This window comes from Ostrea edulis, chromosome 5, assembly GCF_947568905.1.
Source record: "Ostrea edulis chromosome 5, xbOstEdul1.1, whole genome shotgun sequence".
NCBI classification, from domain to species: domain Eukaryota; kingdom Metazoa; phylum Mollusca; class Bivalvia; order Ostreida; family Ostreidae; genus Ostrea; species Ostrea edulis.
In genome coordinates this window covers 65,726,268-65,744,317 of record NC_079168.1, presented here as the reverse complement: position 1 = coordinate 65,744,317, position 18,050 = coordinate 65,726,268, and the positions used below count along the sequence as shown (strand labels likewise).

Here is an 18,050-nt window from a genome sequence, read left to right as displayed (position 1 = left end):
GTTATGTGTCCGTCCCTAGGATAATATCGACCGAGATTCAGCTTGGCTGAATATTTGGACTGACGCCTTCACCGAATCTCGGGGCAGTCCTTCATAATTCATGTCTGGAAATTTACTTTCAGCTTCGGCCAGGTCTAGCAATTAATATATGCATTTTGGTGACACTGTTGTTCGGTTCAGATAAATGATTCGACTGTTAAACTAACTCTCTATCACTATCAATTTTGCGTAGCTTAACGTCTAGGTATGAAAATGCCAAATTGAAAATAGTCACTAAATTTTCCATTCAAATGATGACTTCTATGGCACAATATTTTATCTCCTGAAATTGAAGAGTTCCTATAGTCTATTTTGTCTTGTTACAGATACATTGCATCTCCACATACCTACTTGTATATCGCTAATTTAAAAAAAAAAACCATACTATAGGAAATCTTCAATTTCGGGAAATAAGATATTGCGCCATGGAAATCATCATTTCAACGGAAAATTTAGTGATGATTTATTTTATGGAATTTACATACTGAGACAGTAAGTCATATAGCATTAATAGTGATACAAATTTGGTTTACTAGTCAACTAACTTATTTGAAGCGAACAGCAGTGTCACCTAAGACATAAAGTGCACATTAATTGCTAAAACCGATCGAAGCTGGAAGTGAATTTCCAGACATGAATTATGAAGGACTGCTCCGAGATTCAGCATTAGTCCAAATATTTAGCCATGCCGAATCTCAGCCGAGGTTATCCCTAGGGGGGATAAGGATCAAGGAATTTACAGTTCCTCTTACACCATATACACTAAATTTTGTTAAAATTCATCCATTAGTATGTGTATCTGAGAAGATGAAAATGATCAAAATTTAATGCTGGGGGTTACCTTAATCAGCCATGCGTTGTACAAGCCATGCGTTTTACAAGTTGCAGCATTTCTAGAATAGAGATACTAGTAAGCTGACGATGGAGTACAGATGTTAGTAAGCTGACGATGGAGTAGAGATGTTAGTTAGCAGACGATGGAGTAGAGATGTTAGTTAGCAGACGATGGAGTAGAGATGTTAGTTAGCAGACGATGGAGATGTTAGTAAGCAGACGATGGAGTACAGATGCTAGTAAACAGACGATAGAGTAAAGATGTTAGTTAGCAGACGATTGAGTAGAGATACTAGTAAGCAGACGATGGAGTAGAAATGTTAGTTAGCAGACGACGGAGTAGAGATGCTAGTTAGCAGACGATGGAGATGTTAGTAAGCAGACCATGGAGTAGAAATGTTAGCAGACGATGGAGATGTTAGTAAACAGACGATGGAGTAGAGATGTTAGTTAGCAGACGATGGAGATGTTAGTAAACAGACGATGGAGTAGAGATGTTAGTTAGCAGACGACGGAGTACAGATGTTAGTAAACAGACGATAGAGTAAAGATGTTAGTTAGCAGACGATGGAGTAGAGATACTAGTAAGCAGACGATGGAGTAGAAATGTTAGTAAGCAGACAATGGACATTTGATCGAAACCTTCATCCAAGTCTTTGAATCAGATTGGAGAAATATTTGTTTTCATGTCACAAGAGAGAGTAAACATTGTTTAAGTGTCCATCCTTCATAAAGTTATAGCGGTATTATATCGTGCAGTACCGGTATTTTAAAACCAATAAATTATTCTCAGTGATGCAATATTCATGAAGACATTTCTTCCAGACGATGACAAATGTACATCATTACCACAGTAACGAGCCTTTTCTGTGTGATTAACTGAATTTTGGTCGTGGTTAACTCTCATCGAAGGAACAAGTTCAATATTCGCAACAGTTATCAATTCAGCGTCCAATTGTAAAACTATAGAAGACAGGTAATTGACAGACTATGACAGACGCATGATCAATAGCGATGTAATTTACCCAAAAGATGGCAACGGATCGACTGTTGTTTTTTTTTCGCGGGGAATAAGTCCAGCACCAGATTTGTCAGGATACGTGGTATTCGATGAATTCAGGAATAAATAAATATTGCTTGTTGCATATAAATGATACTGACAGGTTTGCTTTTTGCTTAAAGTGTTTGTTTTGTTTTATGTGTGTTTCTTTCTTCTTTTTTATTTTATTTCATCTAGCAGGCAATCCAGTTTACCAGAGTGATGATTTAAAAAAAAAAAGAAATGTCTATACCATGGCAATGATTACGTATACATCGTCACGTAGCAGTCACTATGAGGATACGGACGTAATCGGTCAAATAAAATTGGACAATTTTTTCCGAAAATATGATATTTAGATACCATCTTATTAGCTCCTGAGCTTTTGAGCACAACTGCGCAGGATGCTACAACTAAGTATTTACTGGTTCAATACTGATCCCATTGGTGCAAACATATCACACATTTATTACTGAACCCTTCCAGTTGAAAAAAAAACCCTGTATCAATTCAAATTTTGAAAGGGTTTTGTAGAGACTACATTTTGTGGCGGAAGGATTGATTGATCTAAAAGTTCTAAATGTGCATGATATTACAGTTTCTGTTTCATCCAATATATCTTCTATTTTTATTTTTTATACTCCTATACGTGTATTTCCGTTTCATAATTTATGATACAAGTAGTTGAGATTTCGAACTAGTTCAAATGTTGCAATTTATTAATTTGGTTGATATGCTTTTTCAAACAGAACACCGATTCTTAAAAATGTGTAAATAAATTTACTCGAAATTTTGTATAGAAATTCAGTATTTTCGCCAATAATAAAAAAAAAAGGTCTCTAACCCCCACTTTTTAAGTTCCATTTTAAGACCAGACCTTGAAAAAAGGTCACCATTGATTTCCATTGAACTTTTTTATCTATAGTGTTAGAAGACATGATTATGTATTCATTTTATGTGATGATTGATTTGTGTTGCTTATGTTCTGTTGAAACCAACAGACAAATCAAGTTTAATTGAATAAATCTTAAGTGCAAAAAGGTCATGTTTCGAACACAGTAGCTCAATAACAAGCGTTGCGACCCCAGTTTTTCTTTTTTAATTTCCTATTTTCCTTCAATGTAGAAATAAAAATTACACTTCCCAAAAAATTGACATTACTCCATACCTCAGGTGCAAACCTCTTTAAGTGAAAATTCAGAGTTAAAATACTAGGTCATGGGCTATTCTCTTTAGAGAAGTGGACATACATTTTCTTCGCAAACCTCCATGGTTTGATTCTAGGAATCGTGTAAATGCCGGAACCAGTGACGATTTACGCTTCGATTGACATTTCGACTCAAATATGCCTGGATTTACTAAACAGACAAGTTATTTCCACAACGTTAACATGAATGCATGCATGCATGCATCTGTCACAAAGAAATCAACACTTACTCGCTGTTAATTCCTAGCCTGTGTTTATCTCTATTAGCGGTAGTAAAATCTCAGTCGAAAATCCGCAGTCAGAAAATTTGGAAAAATATGGGTAAACACGCATTTTGCTTCTCGGAAAGCTTCTTTTTCTATTGATGTCAACAAGAATAATCTTTTTTAATCAAAACGGGTGTGACCGGTCGACAGGGATGCTTAAACTTCCCACACACCTGATCCCACCTCTGGTGTGTCCAGGGGTCAGTGTTTTTTGTATTCCTTATAGGAGTTATAAGATTGTTTAATGTTCCTTACTTTCACCTTTTCATGCTACTTTCATTTCTGTCAGAATTCCTAGTCGTTAAATTTGACGCACTATATTTATCAAGATTCATGCGCACATTGTTCACAACTGCAGCTCGCATTCATGAAGAAATGACTATCAAGATATCCAAAGGGAAACCATTGGAAATGTCAATAATATGAAATGTTAAACTAGCCTGTTTACATTAATTGAAAAATTTATTCATTACATTTGTTTTATTTAACTGTTTCACAAATAGAAATATATGTACATTGTAACATCTATTAATATTATTGTACATATTTTGTTTAGGGCAAGAATCTATCACGATTACGTAACGGTAAATGTTATATTTGATTTAATGTGGTTAAACTGTTCTATATTTGCATATAATGTTCCAAAATTCAATACATTAAAACAAATAAAATAAACAAAATTTCTGATTAGCGCAGAATAACCAGGGCGATAACTCTACCATTTCTCAGGTTTCCGTAAAAAGAAAATGCTATTCATTCTAATGACATTTTGATAATCACAACAAACCTATGAAAGAAACAGAATTGAAAAATGAAACAAATATATATATTTTATACATGTACAACCATTTCCCCCATTGTGTCTTTAGTTATAAGTCAAATAGAAAAGTTTTTAAAAAAAAATTGTAATCATGGGGAAGAATGATTAGTAACTAATGGTCGGTTTAGGACAAGATGTGTTATAAATTAGTATATCTCGGTTAATATTTCTACAAGAAGACATGAAATTTCAGGATTGTTAGTGCTAATTTTGTTAATTATTGTTCATCAAGAATTTAAATACCGTTTCGTCGTGGAAATTGATCAGAATTTCCTCGCTCAAGCTAACATCATCAATAAATACTCTTTTGGAAGACCGGGTTGGTTTTTTATTTCGATTGTTTTTGCTGTGTTTTGTGCTGATCCGGGAGTGGACAAAGGGCTTGGTGGGTGACGTCCTCTCCGGTAAGTAATTCGGGTAATCAGGTAGACCTATTGCTACACTACCCAGTTTTACCTGAAAGTAAACAGAGCCAAAAAGGGGAAATAAACAAAGATAAGGAAAAGAGTTATCAGGATTTCAGAAATAGTTGTGACTGTTTTTATTCATTCACTCCGCAATAACATAAATGTATTCGCCATGTTTGGTTAAATGCTACAGCTGCACACTGGATGTAAGACTCGGAGTAGTGTTGGGGGGTGTTAAAGAATACAAAAAGTAAAACATGATATTTCTTGTGATAATTCACTAGAAGTTCAGGTTGTAGAAATTCACTTGTCATACCAATGGGACATTCAGGGAGCTTCGTAACTACGTGCTTTAAAAACAAAACGTACATACACAGGGTCAAAGCTCCATAAGCAATCTACAGTCCTCTATCTTAAGTTTAAACAAATAAACAAGAGATGAAAGTAACAGGATTGCAGTAATAGCAATTTATATATGTCTCACTCGAATTATTCAGTCGTTAAATTTCCTCGATAGCTTCAATAACGCCTGAATACACAGATAGAGAAAAATTCGTTATTCAAAAGGAGCTACATATGCATTAACGCATTGCAGCATGATATTCTCCAATTTGAAATTTTAAAAAAACTTATATCACAGTAATAATCCATTGATTAGAAAGACGTGACAAGGATAGATAGTCGCTATTAGACAAACGTTGGATGATTGGCTTTTCGGAGATTTGCGTACCCATGGAAATCTTCACTCATCTCGAGATGTCACCAGCTACAGGTGGAGTGTTACCAATTTTGAATAATGGTACGCGCTCTGGTCCAGAAACAGTTCCTACCCCTTTTTAACTCCTAGCTTTGGCGCGATTTGTGAACCTTTCAACCACAGAGCGAGCGCTATATAACGATTGAACTATAATCTTAAAGGGTACTAAAATACCTGCAATTTTGAATATTTCTATAGTTGTAGTTTTGTTTCTTTTACGTCCCTTCGAGAAAATTTCACTTATTTCGACACGTCGACAATAGTGGGCGAAGTGCATGGCGTTTAAGATCGAAGAAGTGAGGGTTCTTTATTGTGCCTACAATGAAGCGGAACTCAGTTTTTAAGGTCTCTTCCACAAGACTCGCGATCCTCTAAATGCCGAGAGTTTGGCTAAAGAGCATTACTCCCGATCTCAAAGCGCATGCTCTAACTGCTGAACTACCATAACCGGAATAGCGATTTAAACAACATGTATAGTATCAAATAGTATTCCAAAATTGTAAATAATGGTAAAAAGGTTTGGGATTTAGAATGGTAAAGTTATTGTCGTCGAGTGTAACTATATTTTCAAAATATTGTGCTTATACTTTTTATTTTAAAAGACATATCGGATATAGTTTAAAATAAGGAGGATTGACCCTCCATGCATTTTACGTAAATCAAGTGTTTTGAGAGCGTCTGCTGCCTATGGTTGCATGTATACACTGCAGTAATACGTAAGGTTGCAAACATCGTAGGGAGGATTTTGCATTTCTCTAATACGTCACAATAGCAAATGACATGAAGAAGATCAAAACGATTCACAATCCACTGAAATCAATTGTAAATCTTTACCTGAAATAAAGGTCAATGTATAAGATTGGAGTATTTTTAAATATTGTGACCTAATCTAGATGTCCTCAATCTGACAATGAAAAGCAATACATGTATAATGGATATTTATACATTGTACAGGGGGCCTCCGTGGCCGAGTGGTTAGAGCATCGCGCTCAAAATCACACGGCATCTCACCTCTGTCGGCGCGAATTCGAATCCCGCTCGCGCCGGTAAGTGAGAAAGTTTCCCAGTTTACTTTCGGAAGGTCGGTGGTCTCTTCCACCAATAAAAATTGGGTGCCACCATATAACTGAAAAATCGTTGAGTGTGGCGGAAAAAAATCAATCAATCAATCAATTACACATTGTAGATAAAACTTCTGACATCATTACCCTATGACCCGTATACAAAATGGCGTCATGTGGTACATCAGCTATTAAAACATCAATATCAATAACTAGACTTTTTAAAAATTATAGCCATTAAAGCGTATATAGCAGAAAGCTAATCTGCACGATGTTGTTAGGATAACGGGGACAATATAACCAGGGTTAATTTACTCAAAAGAACAAACCACCCCAGACATAGTTCTAGCGTATAAAATGGTAAAACAAACATCTTTTCTTAATTGATAGTACAAATATCAGAAGATTACAAACGACAGGTGGTCAGCGAATTTCATTTGCAGACTCTCACACGATGTTTGGAGCCATTACCCGGCTCGTGCCGCGTCTATCTATTAATCACTTGTTCACCATAGTGACGGGAAACAATTCACACTTTTCAGACCAGGTGCTAGGTTGTCTCGTAGACGCGTTCAGCTTTCTACATTAGTCAATAGCGGCATGGCAGATTCTGAAGTGACAATGGTCGCCCCCGATACCAACATGCAAGTCGGAGTGGTCCCCTGAGATGATGACGGCGAGATCTTCGTTACATGAAATATGAACGGATCGATCACTAGAAATTTTCTTAAGAAAAAAACCACACCTTTCATCACATCCATTATGCATGTACTGTATATCAGTATCAAACAATGAACTAAAGCAGTGGTTTCGAAAAAAAAAAATCAAAGTACTAAAAGTACTGCAAAGCGCTAAGCTCAATATAAATTATGTTTGTAGTGTTAAAGAGGAAGAACAACAGGAAAAGAAGTTTATGCATCATTCCTTACTTTTACACAGCTACATAATATATTTTCTGAAAGGAAATAACAGATATGGATGTGAAAGAATGTCTTGAAACTGTTAACCATGTTAAATATAAACTATATTATGACGTTGATAAACACAATATAGTCATCATCATAATTTTGGCCCTACCCAGAAACCTAAACCCTGCTCCTGGGATCATGAAATTTTACAATTTTTGTACAGGACTGTTTAGATATATATTTAGTCTGATTGAAATGTTGTACACATTAACACTATACATGTATACCCAGTTTGGCCCCGTCCTGGAGTCACAATCCGGGGATCATGAAATTTACAATTTTGGTAAAGGTCTTCCCGTTCTACATGACTATGCAAATAATTTTTCTTACAAATGTGAGGTTGTAGAGAAGAAGATTTTTGAGAATTGGTGAAGTTTTGGCCGTGTTTGAAAATTTTAAAAGAAAGGTAATGGCAGTTATCGGTAATTAAAAGTGTTCAGTTGTGAACGCATGACGGACGCCGACTACAGTCAAGCCTATCATTCACAACAACTACATATCTAATAAATAACTTACTACTGTCTTTTAGTTTAATAGTGCATGAAACAGTTTTGGAATACAACTAAAATGAAACCAATCTATAGTTTGATACCTTTGCCAAGCAAGAGAGAAAAGAACAAACAACTAAACAAACAAACAAATAAGAAAAATACACATATTAATTACATATACCAAGTAGCAAGTGTCACATATATTCATGTCAACATACACACACACACACAAACAAACACAATGAAACACACAAAGGGCTATGAAACACTTTCCACCCCTTTCCACTTATCATTTAGATGTATATAAGACTTGTACTGCAGAGTTTAGTGCATAATTACCGGTAGCAATCAAACCATGAAAGTAAGGGTCATTTTTTGTGATCATAATGAGGTTGATTTCAATTTAAAATCAGGTCGGAGAGAATGTGAATCCAAACAAGCCAGAAAAATATATGTACAAATGAAATCAAAATTTAGGAAGTTATTAAAAACACGTTCATGATACAAGTGCAAAATTGATAACTTTAATAGTGAATGCTGCTGAAATAACTCATTAGTGGACATGAAAGTTGTACAGTTGATGTTACTAGTGCAAGGGGATATAACAACAACATCCAAAAGCATATACTCTAAAATTCAACAACAAAAAACCGTTTCTATACTTGAGTTCACATGTCACACAAAACACAGTTATTATTCACACACATCATACTTCAATCGTGTACGAGTTTCATAAAAACACGAATGGTAAAACAACTTCAAAAAATTGACATATCAAAAGAGAATAACATACATGGATTTACTACCATGCACTGTAGTGATTGTTTGTGATAAGTAAATAAAATTAAAAAACAACACAAGCACATGGTACTTATCAACATGTGTGTATCAAAATTTCTCCCATTATCTTAAACCAAAACTGCAATAATTCCTCATAAAAATATTTCAGTCGCATCAAATATTTCCTCACGTAATGATTTCAGTCACATCAAACAAGAACATGTATAGGTTTTAATTTGTCACATTTTCTATAGATCTTAGATTTATCACAAATCCCATCAAGATCAAATAATTGTCTCAAAATATGTTTCAAATTTCTACTTTGAATCTCAGGTCGGCGCGGGTTCGAATACCGCTTGCGCCAGTAAGTGACAAAGCTTCCCAGTTTACTTTCGGAAGGTCGGTGGAGACCAGGTACATTGTATCTCTTCCACCAATAAAAACTGGGCACGACCAGATAACTGAAAAATGGTTGAATGTGGCGGAAACAGCAAAACAAACAAAAAACATTCACTGCAACACGTGTTCCACCAATAAAAACTGGGCACCACCAGATAACTGAAAAATGGTTGAATGTGGCGGAAACAGCAAAACAAACAAAAAACATTCACCGCAACACGTGTTCTGATGTTTCAACTCTCCTCATAATACCGTGCTTAACATTCAGATACCTCGGTACATGTAGATCTCAAACTTGCTTATGCTGTTATTTCAACAGGTTCCCACTTTACCCTCAATACATATCATTTTTCACAAAGATGCTAAATATTTAATAAACACTTCAAACATTTCCATCAAGCAGCATTTGACATATTCTTCTTAATTTTTCAATATCTTGGATTTCTTTTTCTACAGCATATAATTATTTCTCAAGCATGTCACCAGATGATTAATTCATTATGACAAAATCCTAGAGATCATAAGTGTGACGTAACAATATGATTGATTGAATATTGTTTAACGTCCCTCTCGAGAATATTACACTCATATAGAGACGTCACCACTGCCGGTGAAGAGCTGCAAAATTTAGACCTATGCTCGGCGCTTACGGTCATTGAGCAGGCCACACCTGCTGTGACACGGGGTTTCGGTTTTTCCGGTCTCATCCGAAGGACCGCCCCATTTAGTCGCCTCTTACGACAAGCAAGGGTTACTGAGGACCTATTCTAACCCGGATCCTCACATATCATGATTCCGATATCACAAATTAGAGGATTTTATCTTTTTGACATTAAAATACATAAATGATCACATTACAGACCTATTTTGCAAAATATTATTAAAGTAAAAACGTAGCGACAAAAAAAAAAATATAAAAAAAACAAACAAAAAAACACTCAGTTTAAAAATGACCAACTTTCATTGCATGCATTATACATGAACTGTATATTTCACTGATCCCACACAGTATACAATCATTCATCAACTTTCGTCGGCATAAGATTTCGTGGATGATATATAATTTCGTGGAAATAAAATTAGATTCTTTGATCCGCTCAAGTACTTATCTATTCAGGGTCATGACAGAACGACCTTTTTGTCAGCTAATCAAATCGATTTCGCAGATATCTTAACTGTTTCAAGCTTTTCCTTCTTCGAAAATATAACACTCCGTGGTGTTGCAAAAGTAAGGTTTTAGGAATTAAGAAAGTACACAATTTTTCATACTACGAAAACAAATATATCAGGATCAAAATGTGTTGTGACAGTGCTGATAATTGATAAAAGGGATTTTCCGTCAACATTTTAAGTCGATCCACAATAAGCTACGAACACAGCGAAAAATAGCCGTCTATGGTTACATGTAGCTATCACATGAGGGATCCTCAAAGCGAAGTCGTTAGATGATCAAGAAGCGAGTTTGCGAGCAGATCGAACATCCAATTTTGATTACAATGCTCTACGTCAATCTTAAAGAGCCAGAAGATGTGTTTGTGAAACACTAATACCCTCGTATGACAGCGAAGTAATTCTGGTACCCTAAAAGGAATTGTCACAAGGAATACACATGTGAAATATGAGGGCCCCATCATTAACCATTCAAAATTGACGTCCTGGGTTAAAGATTTTCAAAAATAGGACAAAGTCCAAGGTCATGTGGTAAAATATTGCACCTAATTCTAGAATGGTCTTGTCAAAAGGAATACATATGTGAAATATAAAAGCTCTATCACTATCTGTTCAAACGTTATGGTCAAGGTTAAAGTTTTTGTGGACAAACAGCTGGGCAGACTAAAAACAGGCCTCCGGGTCTCCGATTACGTTAAATAAGTTTTTAAATTCTTAATTTCGTATTCTAACACAACCAAAAACACAACGAAAATAGGCATTTCACAAAAAATGATTAACCCATAGTATGTATTTGCTATAAATTCAGTAATTGAACTTGCACGCTGTGTTTAATGGATGAAGCTTGCAGGGTTTGTCCATTTGTAATCACGGTGTAGGTCGTATGTAGGTTTGAATTTTGGTGCATAGATATTTTCAAAACCTAAAATATCATAAATTTAAACCATCTGTAAATTAACTGGCTTTAATAATCAACGCTGTCAGATAAGTCGGACTGGAACAAAGTCGGAGAGTATTAAGTAGAACTACCATTCATGCATCAATATATAATAAGACAGTGACTAGTATATTCTTTGGCTGTAGCCCAATCATATTCAATTGTTAAATTACAATATATGTTCATAATCAGCGAAAGTATTTGATCCTCTAAGGAATTTGCTTTTCTTCCAAAAAGATGAAATCATTTCAAAAGTGGACCAGTATGTTGCGTGCTCCAGAAAATTTTTCTCCAAGACAACATGCGTTGCTGTGCTACTGCTCCAACCACTGGTATTGACTACATGTACCTCCTTTATTTGTCAAACAACCGATACTAATATCATAATATGACGTCAGTTGTTTTCGTCCGTCACAATTAAATCTTATCTTCTTTTGACATGTTTTACGAAGAATTCAAACCCTTAATTACGAAATTTGTAACATTTTTTACGCTAGGCAGTACGTGCCCTCCGCGACCTTTTAAAATCACAATTCAAATGAAAACATTCAAACCCAACTCATTTTTATTTAGAATTTCATAACAAATATTTTCAGTCTGGAGGCCAGCAGGTGGATCTATATGCATGAAATGCGGCTTTACCTTAGAATATAAACAATATCTGATTGTAGTCGTTCTGAATCACAAACGTGATTTAAAAAAAACACCATAGAATTATGTACAACTTTTGAAGTAATTTTCAATAACATACAAAATTTACAGCATATGTTTGTACATATTTGATTTTTTATACATGTAAACCATAATTTAAAAAAACCCATCAGTGCTAGATGAATCTTCAGGTATAAGTAATCAAAATTTGGTCTATGTCAGCTCTCAGTTTATGGCCCTCGGGTCAGATCCCACCTTTGGTGTGTCCAGGGGCTCCGTGATTGCCCTACTTTTAATTTTGCATTCTTTATGGGATTTGTGATATTGATCACTGTTATCTTCACTTTTTCAGAGGACTCACGGCTGGTGTGACCGGTCAACAGGGTATGCTTACTCCTCCTAGGCATCTGAACGCATCTCTGGTGTGTCCAGTGGTCCGTGTTTGCCCAACTCTTAGTTTTGTATTCTTTATGGAATTTATGAGATCAATCACTATCTTCATCTTTACGTTTATTCGGACACAGGGTTTCCTCTAAGACCGCTTTGCAGTTGGTCGGTTCTACAGATATGGTTAACAGCAACGACTGCAAGACTTAATTGATATTCGCAATACATCAGGCTAGATTTGTCCCTTATCTGAAATTTCATCGGGGGATACCAGACAGGTAGACTTGTTTTCGAAGCTAGCTCATCCGGAAACGCAAATCCGAAAGTAGAAATCAAACTGGTGACAAAAATATGCAGTCTAACATACATAACTGTTGATATTTGTGTACTTGCCATGTAGAGCCAAATTGGTGTTTATATGTGGATTTCATACCCTTCGAGATTAATAGAATCCTTCATTAGTACGAGTGTGGGATAGGGAAATTCCACCGAGGGGACAAGATTCGCAGTCTAGGACGAGGCTTTGACGAATCCTAGACAGCGAATCTTGTTCCAGAGGTGGAATTTCCTTATCCCACACGAGTAAATAAATGAAGGATTATTTTTCTCACATTTTACCTAAAGTTTAGTGCATAAATTTAGGAGCTTTGAGAAAATTCTAAATTATCAAAATCCTCATTTGAACTTCGATGCAAAAACTAATTAGATCGGCAGAAAGAGCATACCCGAAAATGGTTTACACTATAAGTGTAAACTAAAAAACCCAAGGTTGTCCACCAGAAAGCTATACTACATTAAAATTTAAAGATAACAATGCAAATATTTTTACTTCACCTTGTAACGTAAATATTCACCGTGTAACGTAAATCATAGAAAATATATGACGTCACAATCAAATGACATCGCAGCAGTGTGAGACAGAAAAATCTCACATAGCTGTCGCGCATGGGTGAAGTCGATCTCACACTGGTGATAATGTGAGAAAATGTAGGGTCATCATAGTTAATATGCTGTACGGTGTGACAGCGAAGCCCATCAACATCTTGCAACACGAACTTATAGACATCTTATCCGCCTCTTCATTTAACGCGGGAAATATAACGCGGTGGATGTAAACAGTTACATTATGACGTCATATTAGCTGCAATGTGTTTTCTCTCTCTTTCAAACCAAGCAAAAACAAAACGTGCGAAGCTATGAGAAAGCTTGTCTAGAATTTTAAAACGTTTATGGTACTTTCTAAACAATTTAATTATCTTAATTACGGGATTGTCAATTAAGTATACCGCAGGGACGGCGACAGTTTTCCAGATGTATTACGGGTAATACTCATCTTCCGCCAGATTTCGTTTGCTCACATACGTATGTGACGTAATGAGGCCTCGACGGGAAGTTTGCAGCTGCAAACTTCCGCCAGAGTTCGTTTGCTCATAAACCAAACTCTTCCACTTAGGCATTATGGGATAGCGATTTCTTAGGGCGCGTATACTGTGTGATGTCACTGTAGAATGACGAAAAAACATAACGTTAAACGTAAACAATTCAAAACAAGAACGTAAACATCAAGTTCATTACTTTACACTAATAATTTGAACAGAGTCTCTTTACTTTTTGATGATCTTTTGATAATTTTATGTTTAAAATAAAATCCATACTTTTATAATAATGCTAATATGTCTTACGGCGTGGCCGTGTTTTAGGGCGAAGCAAAAAATATTGGCATTAGTATCTACATCCATAACAGGACAAAACATATCCCGAAATATTAGCACATAACGTGTGAGGACAGAGCTCAATCAAAGTATTCTAACTTTAGACATTTTTGATCCGCCTATTCATTGAACGCGGGAAACGTTATGCAACTCATGTAAACAGTGCATTGTGACATCATATTCAGCGTTGGTATTTAGCAAATACACAAACATATGAAACGTTGTAACGATACAATTCGCGTTTTTTTGTTTTGTTTTTGTTTTTATCGAGGAGTGATTATATATGACTAAGAAAATAAGATTTACATGCTTTTATGGATTTTATGTAACATCTCAGAATAACGTGAACTTGGGTACACGAGATTCAAAATGGAGAAATACATGTCCACGCGATAGTATTCGAATCGACGCCATTGGGACCAAAATTTTCAAGTTCCATAGGTATGGTTTAATTTTTCATTACTTTTCTATATTTTCCTTTTAAACACGTATATACGTGTTACCTATAGGGAGAGCCCTTCGGGTCGTGAGAGGGCTTCGCCCTCTATTAATGTCAATATCTTCAAGCTTTAACTACGAACTACTTTAGTGTGCGTGTGCCCGCGTGATAATCGTGGACTCACAATATACAAATCTGTATATTGTACTGCGTCACATAGGAGAGCAATCGGATCACGCGCTCGTCCTTTTCCGCTCCCGTATAACAGATATTTTAAAAAAAAAGTTGGCCTTGAAAGAGATTATTCATTTGTGGTTACGGAAATAGCCGAGTGGTTACAATTGATAGGAGAGGTCTATACGTAGGTGACGTAATGAGGCCTCGACGGGGAGTTTGTTTGCAGCTGATGAAGAGCAAATCACGTGACTCAGTCATATGTGTAATCATTGGAGCGAGTTTGTCGCGTCGCTCGTTATTATCAAGAGTCAACAATTGAATTCTCAATGTTTAAATATTTAAGTTTCTAGTCATCCTTCAGGAAATGTCACTTACAACTGAAATACCCCATTGTAATTCCCACTTTGATTTAGTTAATAAATCATAACTTGCAAATTATTTCCATGAGCAAAATTTTAAAAATAATGATTCTCCTTCCACGTGTGAGGTAACATTTTTCACAAAGTGCTATAACTGCATGGGATGATGCTTCTTTTACACATCTGTCTCGTCACTAGTGAACTTTAGAGGCGTACATTACAAATACGTTATTGCCAATGTGATGCCCACAAAGAACAGGAAATGCATTGCATATGTAATATTAAATACCACAAGAAGAGAAAGAAGTGGGGGGAACATTATGGAGAAATGTCATGTTATTTCACACACTTTTGACGACTTTAAATTCCAAAACAACAGACAATTGATGTAGACACTCACTGCGTCATTTGACAAATAATGGACTGCACATAAACAGTACTAATGTAATGGTATGGATTATATCTAGTGCCGTACACGATGCATCATCAACAATACTATTTGAATAAATTGGTTGGCTCATTGTTTTTGAACATATTACATGGAGTTTTTCTACTACATGCGTCCTCCTCATTTAAACCGTTTTCTTGAGACCTATGCATGGCGCTCAGAGCCGTAACATCTACGGGTCTTTACCAAGCCTACGCCTGCGGCGACATAGGACCCCAGTATTAAGGTTTTATCCACAATACCCGCAATGGACTCTTACTTTTAACTGCTGAGTGTTTGGTGAAACAGCAGTCACTACCTATTCATACGTCCTAGGTGCGAGGCGGTCATGGCGCGAGCAGGATTTTAACCCACGACCTTGTGGTCACGTAGCGAACCATGGTGCCACCGCGACCGGTCTTCCGTTTGAAAAGTAGTACATACAAAGCATCACGAAGAAATTAAGTTACCCGTCATCTTGAAGACATTCCTGCAATTTATCAGCAAAATTCCAAAGACATTTCCCCTCATTCTATTCTTAGGCGAATAACCATCTACCTACCACATATTTCATGGCCACGATAATCTCAAATGCATTTATCAAGATTCAACAACTTGTCATGCTGAGTGTACATAAATCCTGTTTAACTACAGATACCTTCATGTGCACCTTGGTTGTCTGTGTTTCTGCCTCATTGTTGAATGTAGACGACGATTCTTTCTCTCGTTGGTCTTTCCGTTTGTGTTTTCCGGGCGATATTGGGCGTGAAATCGAGGTCACCTCCGTATTGTCAGTCTTTATGATATGAGTATGATATGTAGCGCTGTAAGACCCCCGGGGTGAATTGGAGTCATCTGAATCTCGACAGTACACGACGCCAGTTTGGTTCACATGTATGCTAGGTGTGCATCCCATCCCGAAAGTCTTAAACTGTCCTCAAAGAAGAATAAAATGACGGTCACTACGTTATCGCCATCAGAACGCTCCTGTACTGGGTAAATGGGCTTAATAATCATTTCAGATCAGCATAGCAGGCTCCTGGCGTTTCTGATATTGAAAAGGGTATTATTCAAATTGTGTGATCCTCTCCGGATAACTTGCGCGTGGTTCTTTCCGAGAAATATGGCCAAATTAATACTCGCGTTTCCACTGTGTCCACTGAATAAAACACTTCAAATCAATGACAACATCATATAACACATGTGTATAGCAACCTCTTCTTTGTATTGATGATTTGGAAAAGGTAGGGAGGCTAGTTTTCCTTGTGCTCGTTTTACAGCATATGAAGACTTAATTCAGATGACTCTGCGATGACAGTCCCAGCTGATAAATATTTATTGGTAAACTCTCTAAATTTGATAATGGCCGGCATTAGTCCTCTTGGATCGATTTACCGATAGGCTGCCTTAGCAAAGCAAAGCTGTCTTCATACTCTGTAGTTACATCAGTCAAATAAAGTGCTTCCTCTTGACGAGCATTTTAAGATGAACAGTTTTGCTTTCCGTAAAACCATTACGGCAAATGCGCATGTTACACTCGATGCATTATGAGTGTCATATAAGCAATGGCAATTACTATTTTCTTCATTTTGTAAATTCCAGTATGATCTGTGAGTATGGGCCTTACGACTGGTACCAGGTTGTTACCGGGATGCTGGTATAGCCGCATGGCAGGCCATTGACGTCATCAATACTGGCGTTTCCGTGAAGACAGATGAGCAAGTTGACAGTTTGGTGAAACTCTTCACAGGTAGTGCTTACAGTCAAACAAATCCGTACAATTTATCTCAAAATCAATAATCTGCCAGTATCTCCAGAAGTCAGCAGAAATCAGGGAAAATATGATGACTCTTTCAAGTTTTCACGTGCGTTTCAGTTTCCAGGTAACATTGTATTAAGGTAAATTTATACTGATGATAGAACAATACCAGTCTTCGTGTACATATGACACTACAGTCATATAAAATGATTTTTTTTGTCCTTCGTGGTTTCATAGAATACACTGTCGCCAAGTTAAGTTTTTTTTAAGAGAAGCGTTTACTTGTACAGGTACACATAATATCTGATTGGTTTGTTACCAGCAAACAAAAGAATCGTTTTCCTCCCGAGATTCTATTCAATAGCCAAATTCACCATCATGGTGTGTGCGCGTGCGTGTGTGTGAGAGTGCACTAACTGCATGAACTAGTAGAGTAATCACGGAATCGGGATTTCAAGGACTCGTTATCACCCATACTCCTAGAGAATATCAATATCAAATTATCGTCTCAATCATAATACGTATTAATAGTACTAGACTATTGAGGATTAGAAATAGCAAGATCAGAGCATTAATAAATATGGCCACGAATTATGTTGAATAGTTTCTCGCATTTGAGTTACTATCATCGCATTTATCCGAAACGTATACAGCAACACCAAATAAATCGTTTCTATATAATTTTGTTTTGAACAGAATACTCTGATAAATCGTTAGCGACACTGTGATTACAAAGGCTGAATACAATTCCATTCTTACAATATTCCATTTCTTCACAAATAATTCTGGGAGTTTAATCCATTACTTAAATCAACCTTTTCATTTTCAAAATTTGCTTAAATATGATTTTTAAAAAGACCGTCGAAATGGATTTATTGATTGATTGATTATACATTGTTTAAAAACGTCCCTCTCGAGAATATTTCACTCAGATCCAGACGTCACCATTGCCGGAAGTAAAAGC

General features: G+C 36.3%; 1 protein-coding gene across 4 annotated transcripts in view; it reads right to left on the bottom strand.

The window, feature by feature from the left end:
- Window positions 1-18,050, bottom strand: part of LOC125649797 (high affinity cAMP-specific and IBMX-insensitive 3',5'-cyclic phosphodiesterase 8B-like) — a 124,546-nt gene that overhangs the window by 81,172 nt on the left and 25,324 nt on the right. For all 4 annotated transcript variants that reach the window (XR_007360807.2, XR_008803003.1, XM_048877587.2 and 1 more), the window contains exon 2: window positions 4,449-4,661. Coding sequence is in view for 2 of the 4 variants with exons in the window: in XM_048877587.2 (XP_048733544.1) it covers window positions 4,449-4,661 (213 nt within the window). In the remaining 2 variants the exon portion in view is untranslated. The remainder of the gene's footprint in view (window positions 1-4,448; window positions 4,662-18,050) is intronic.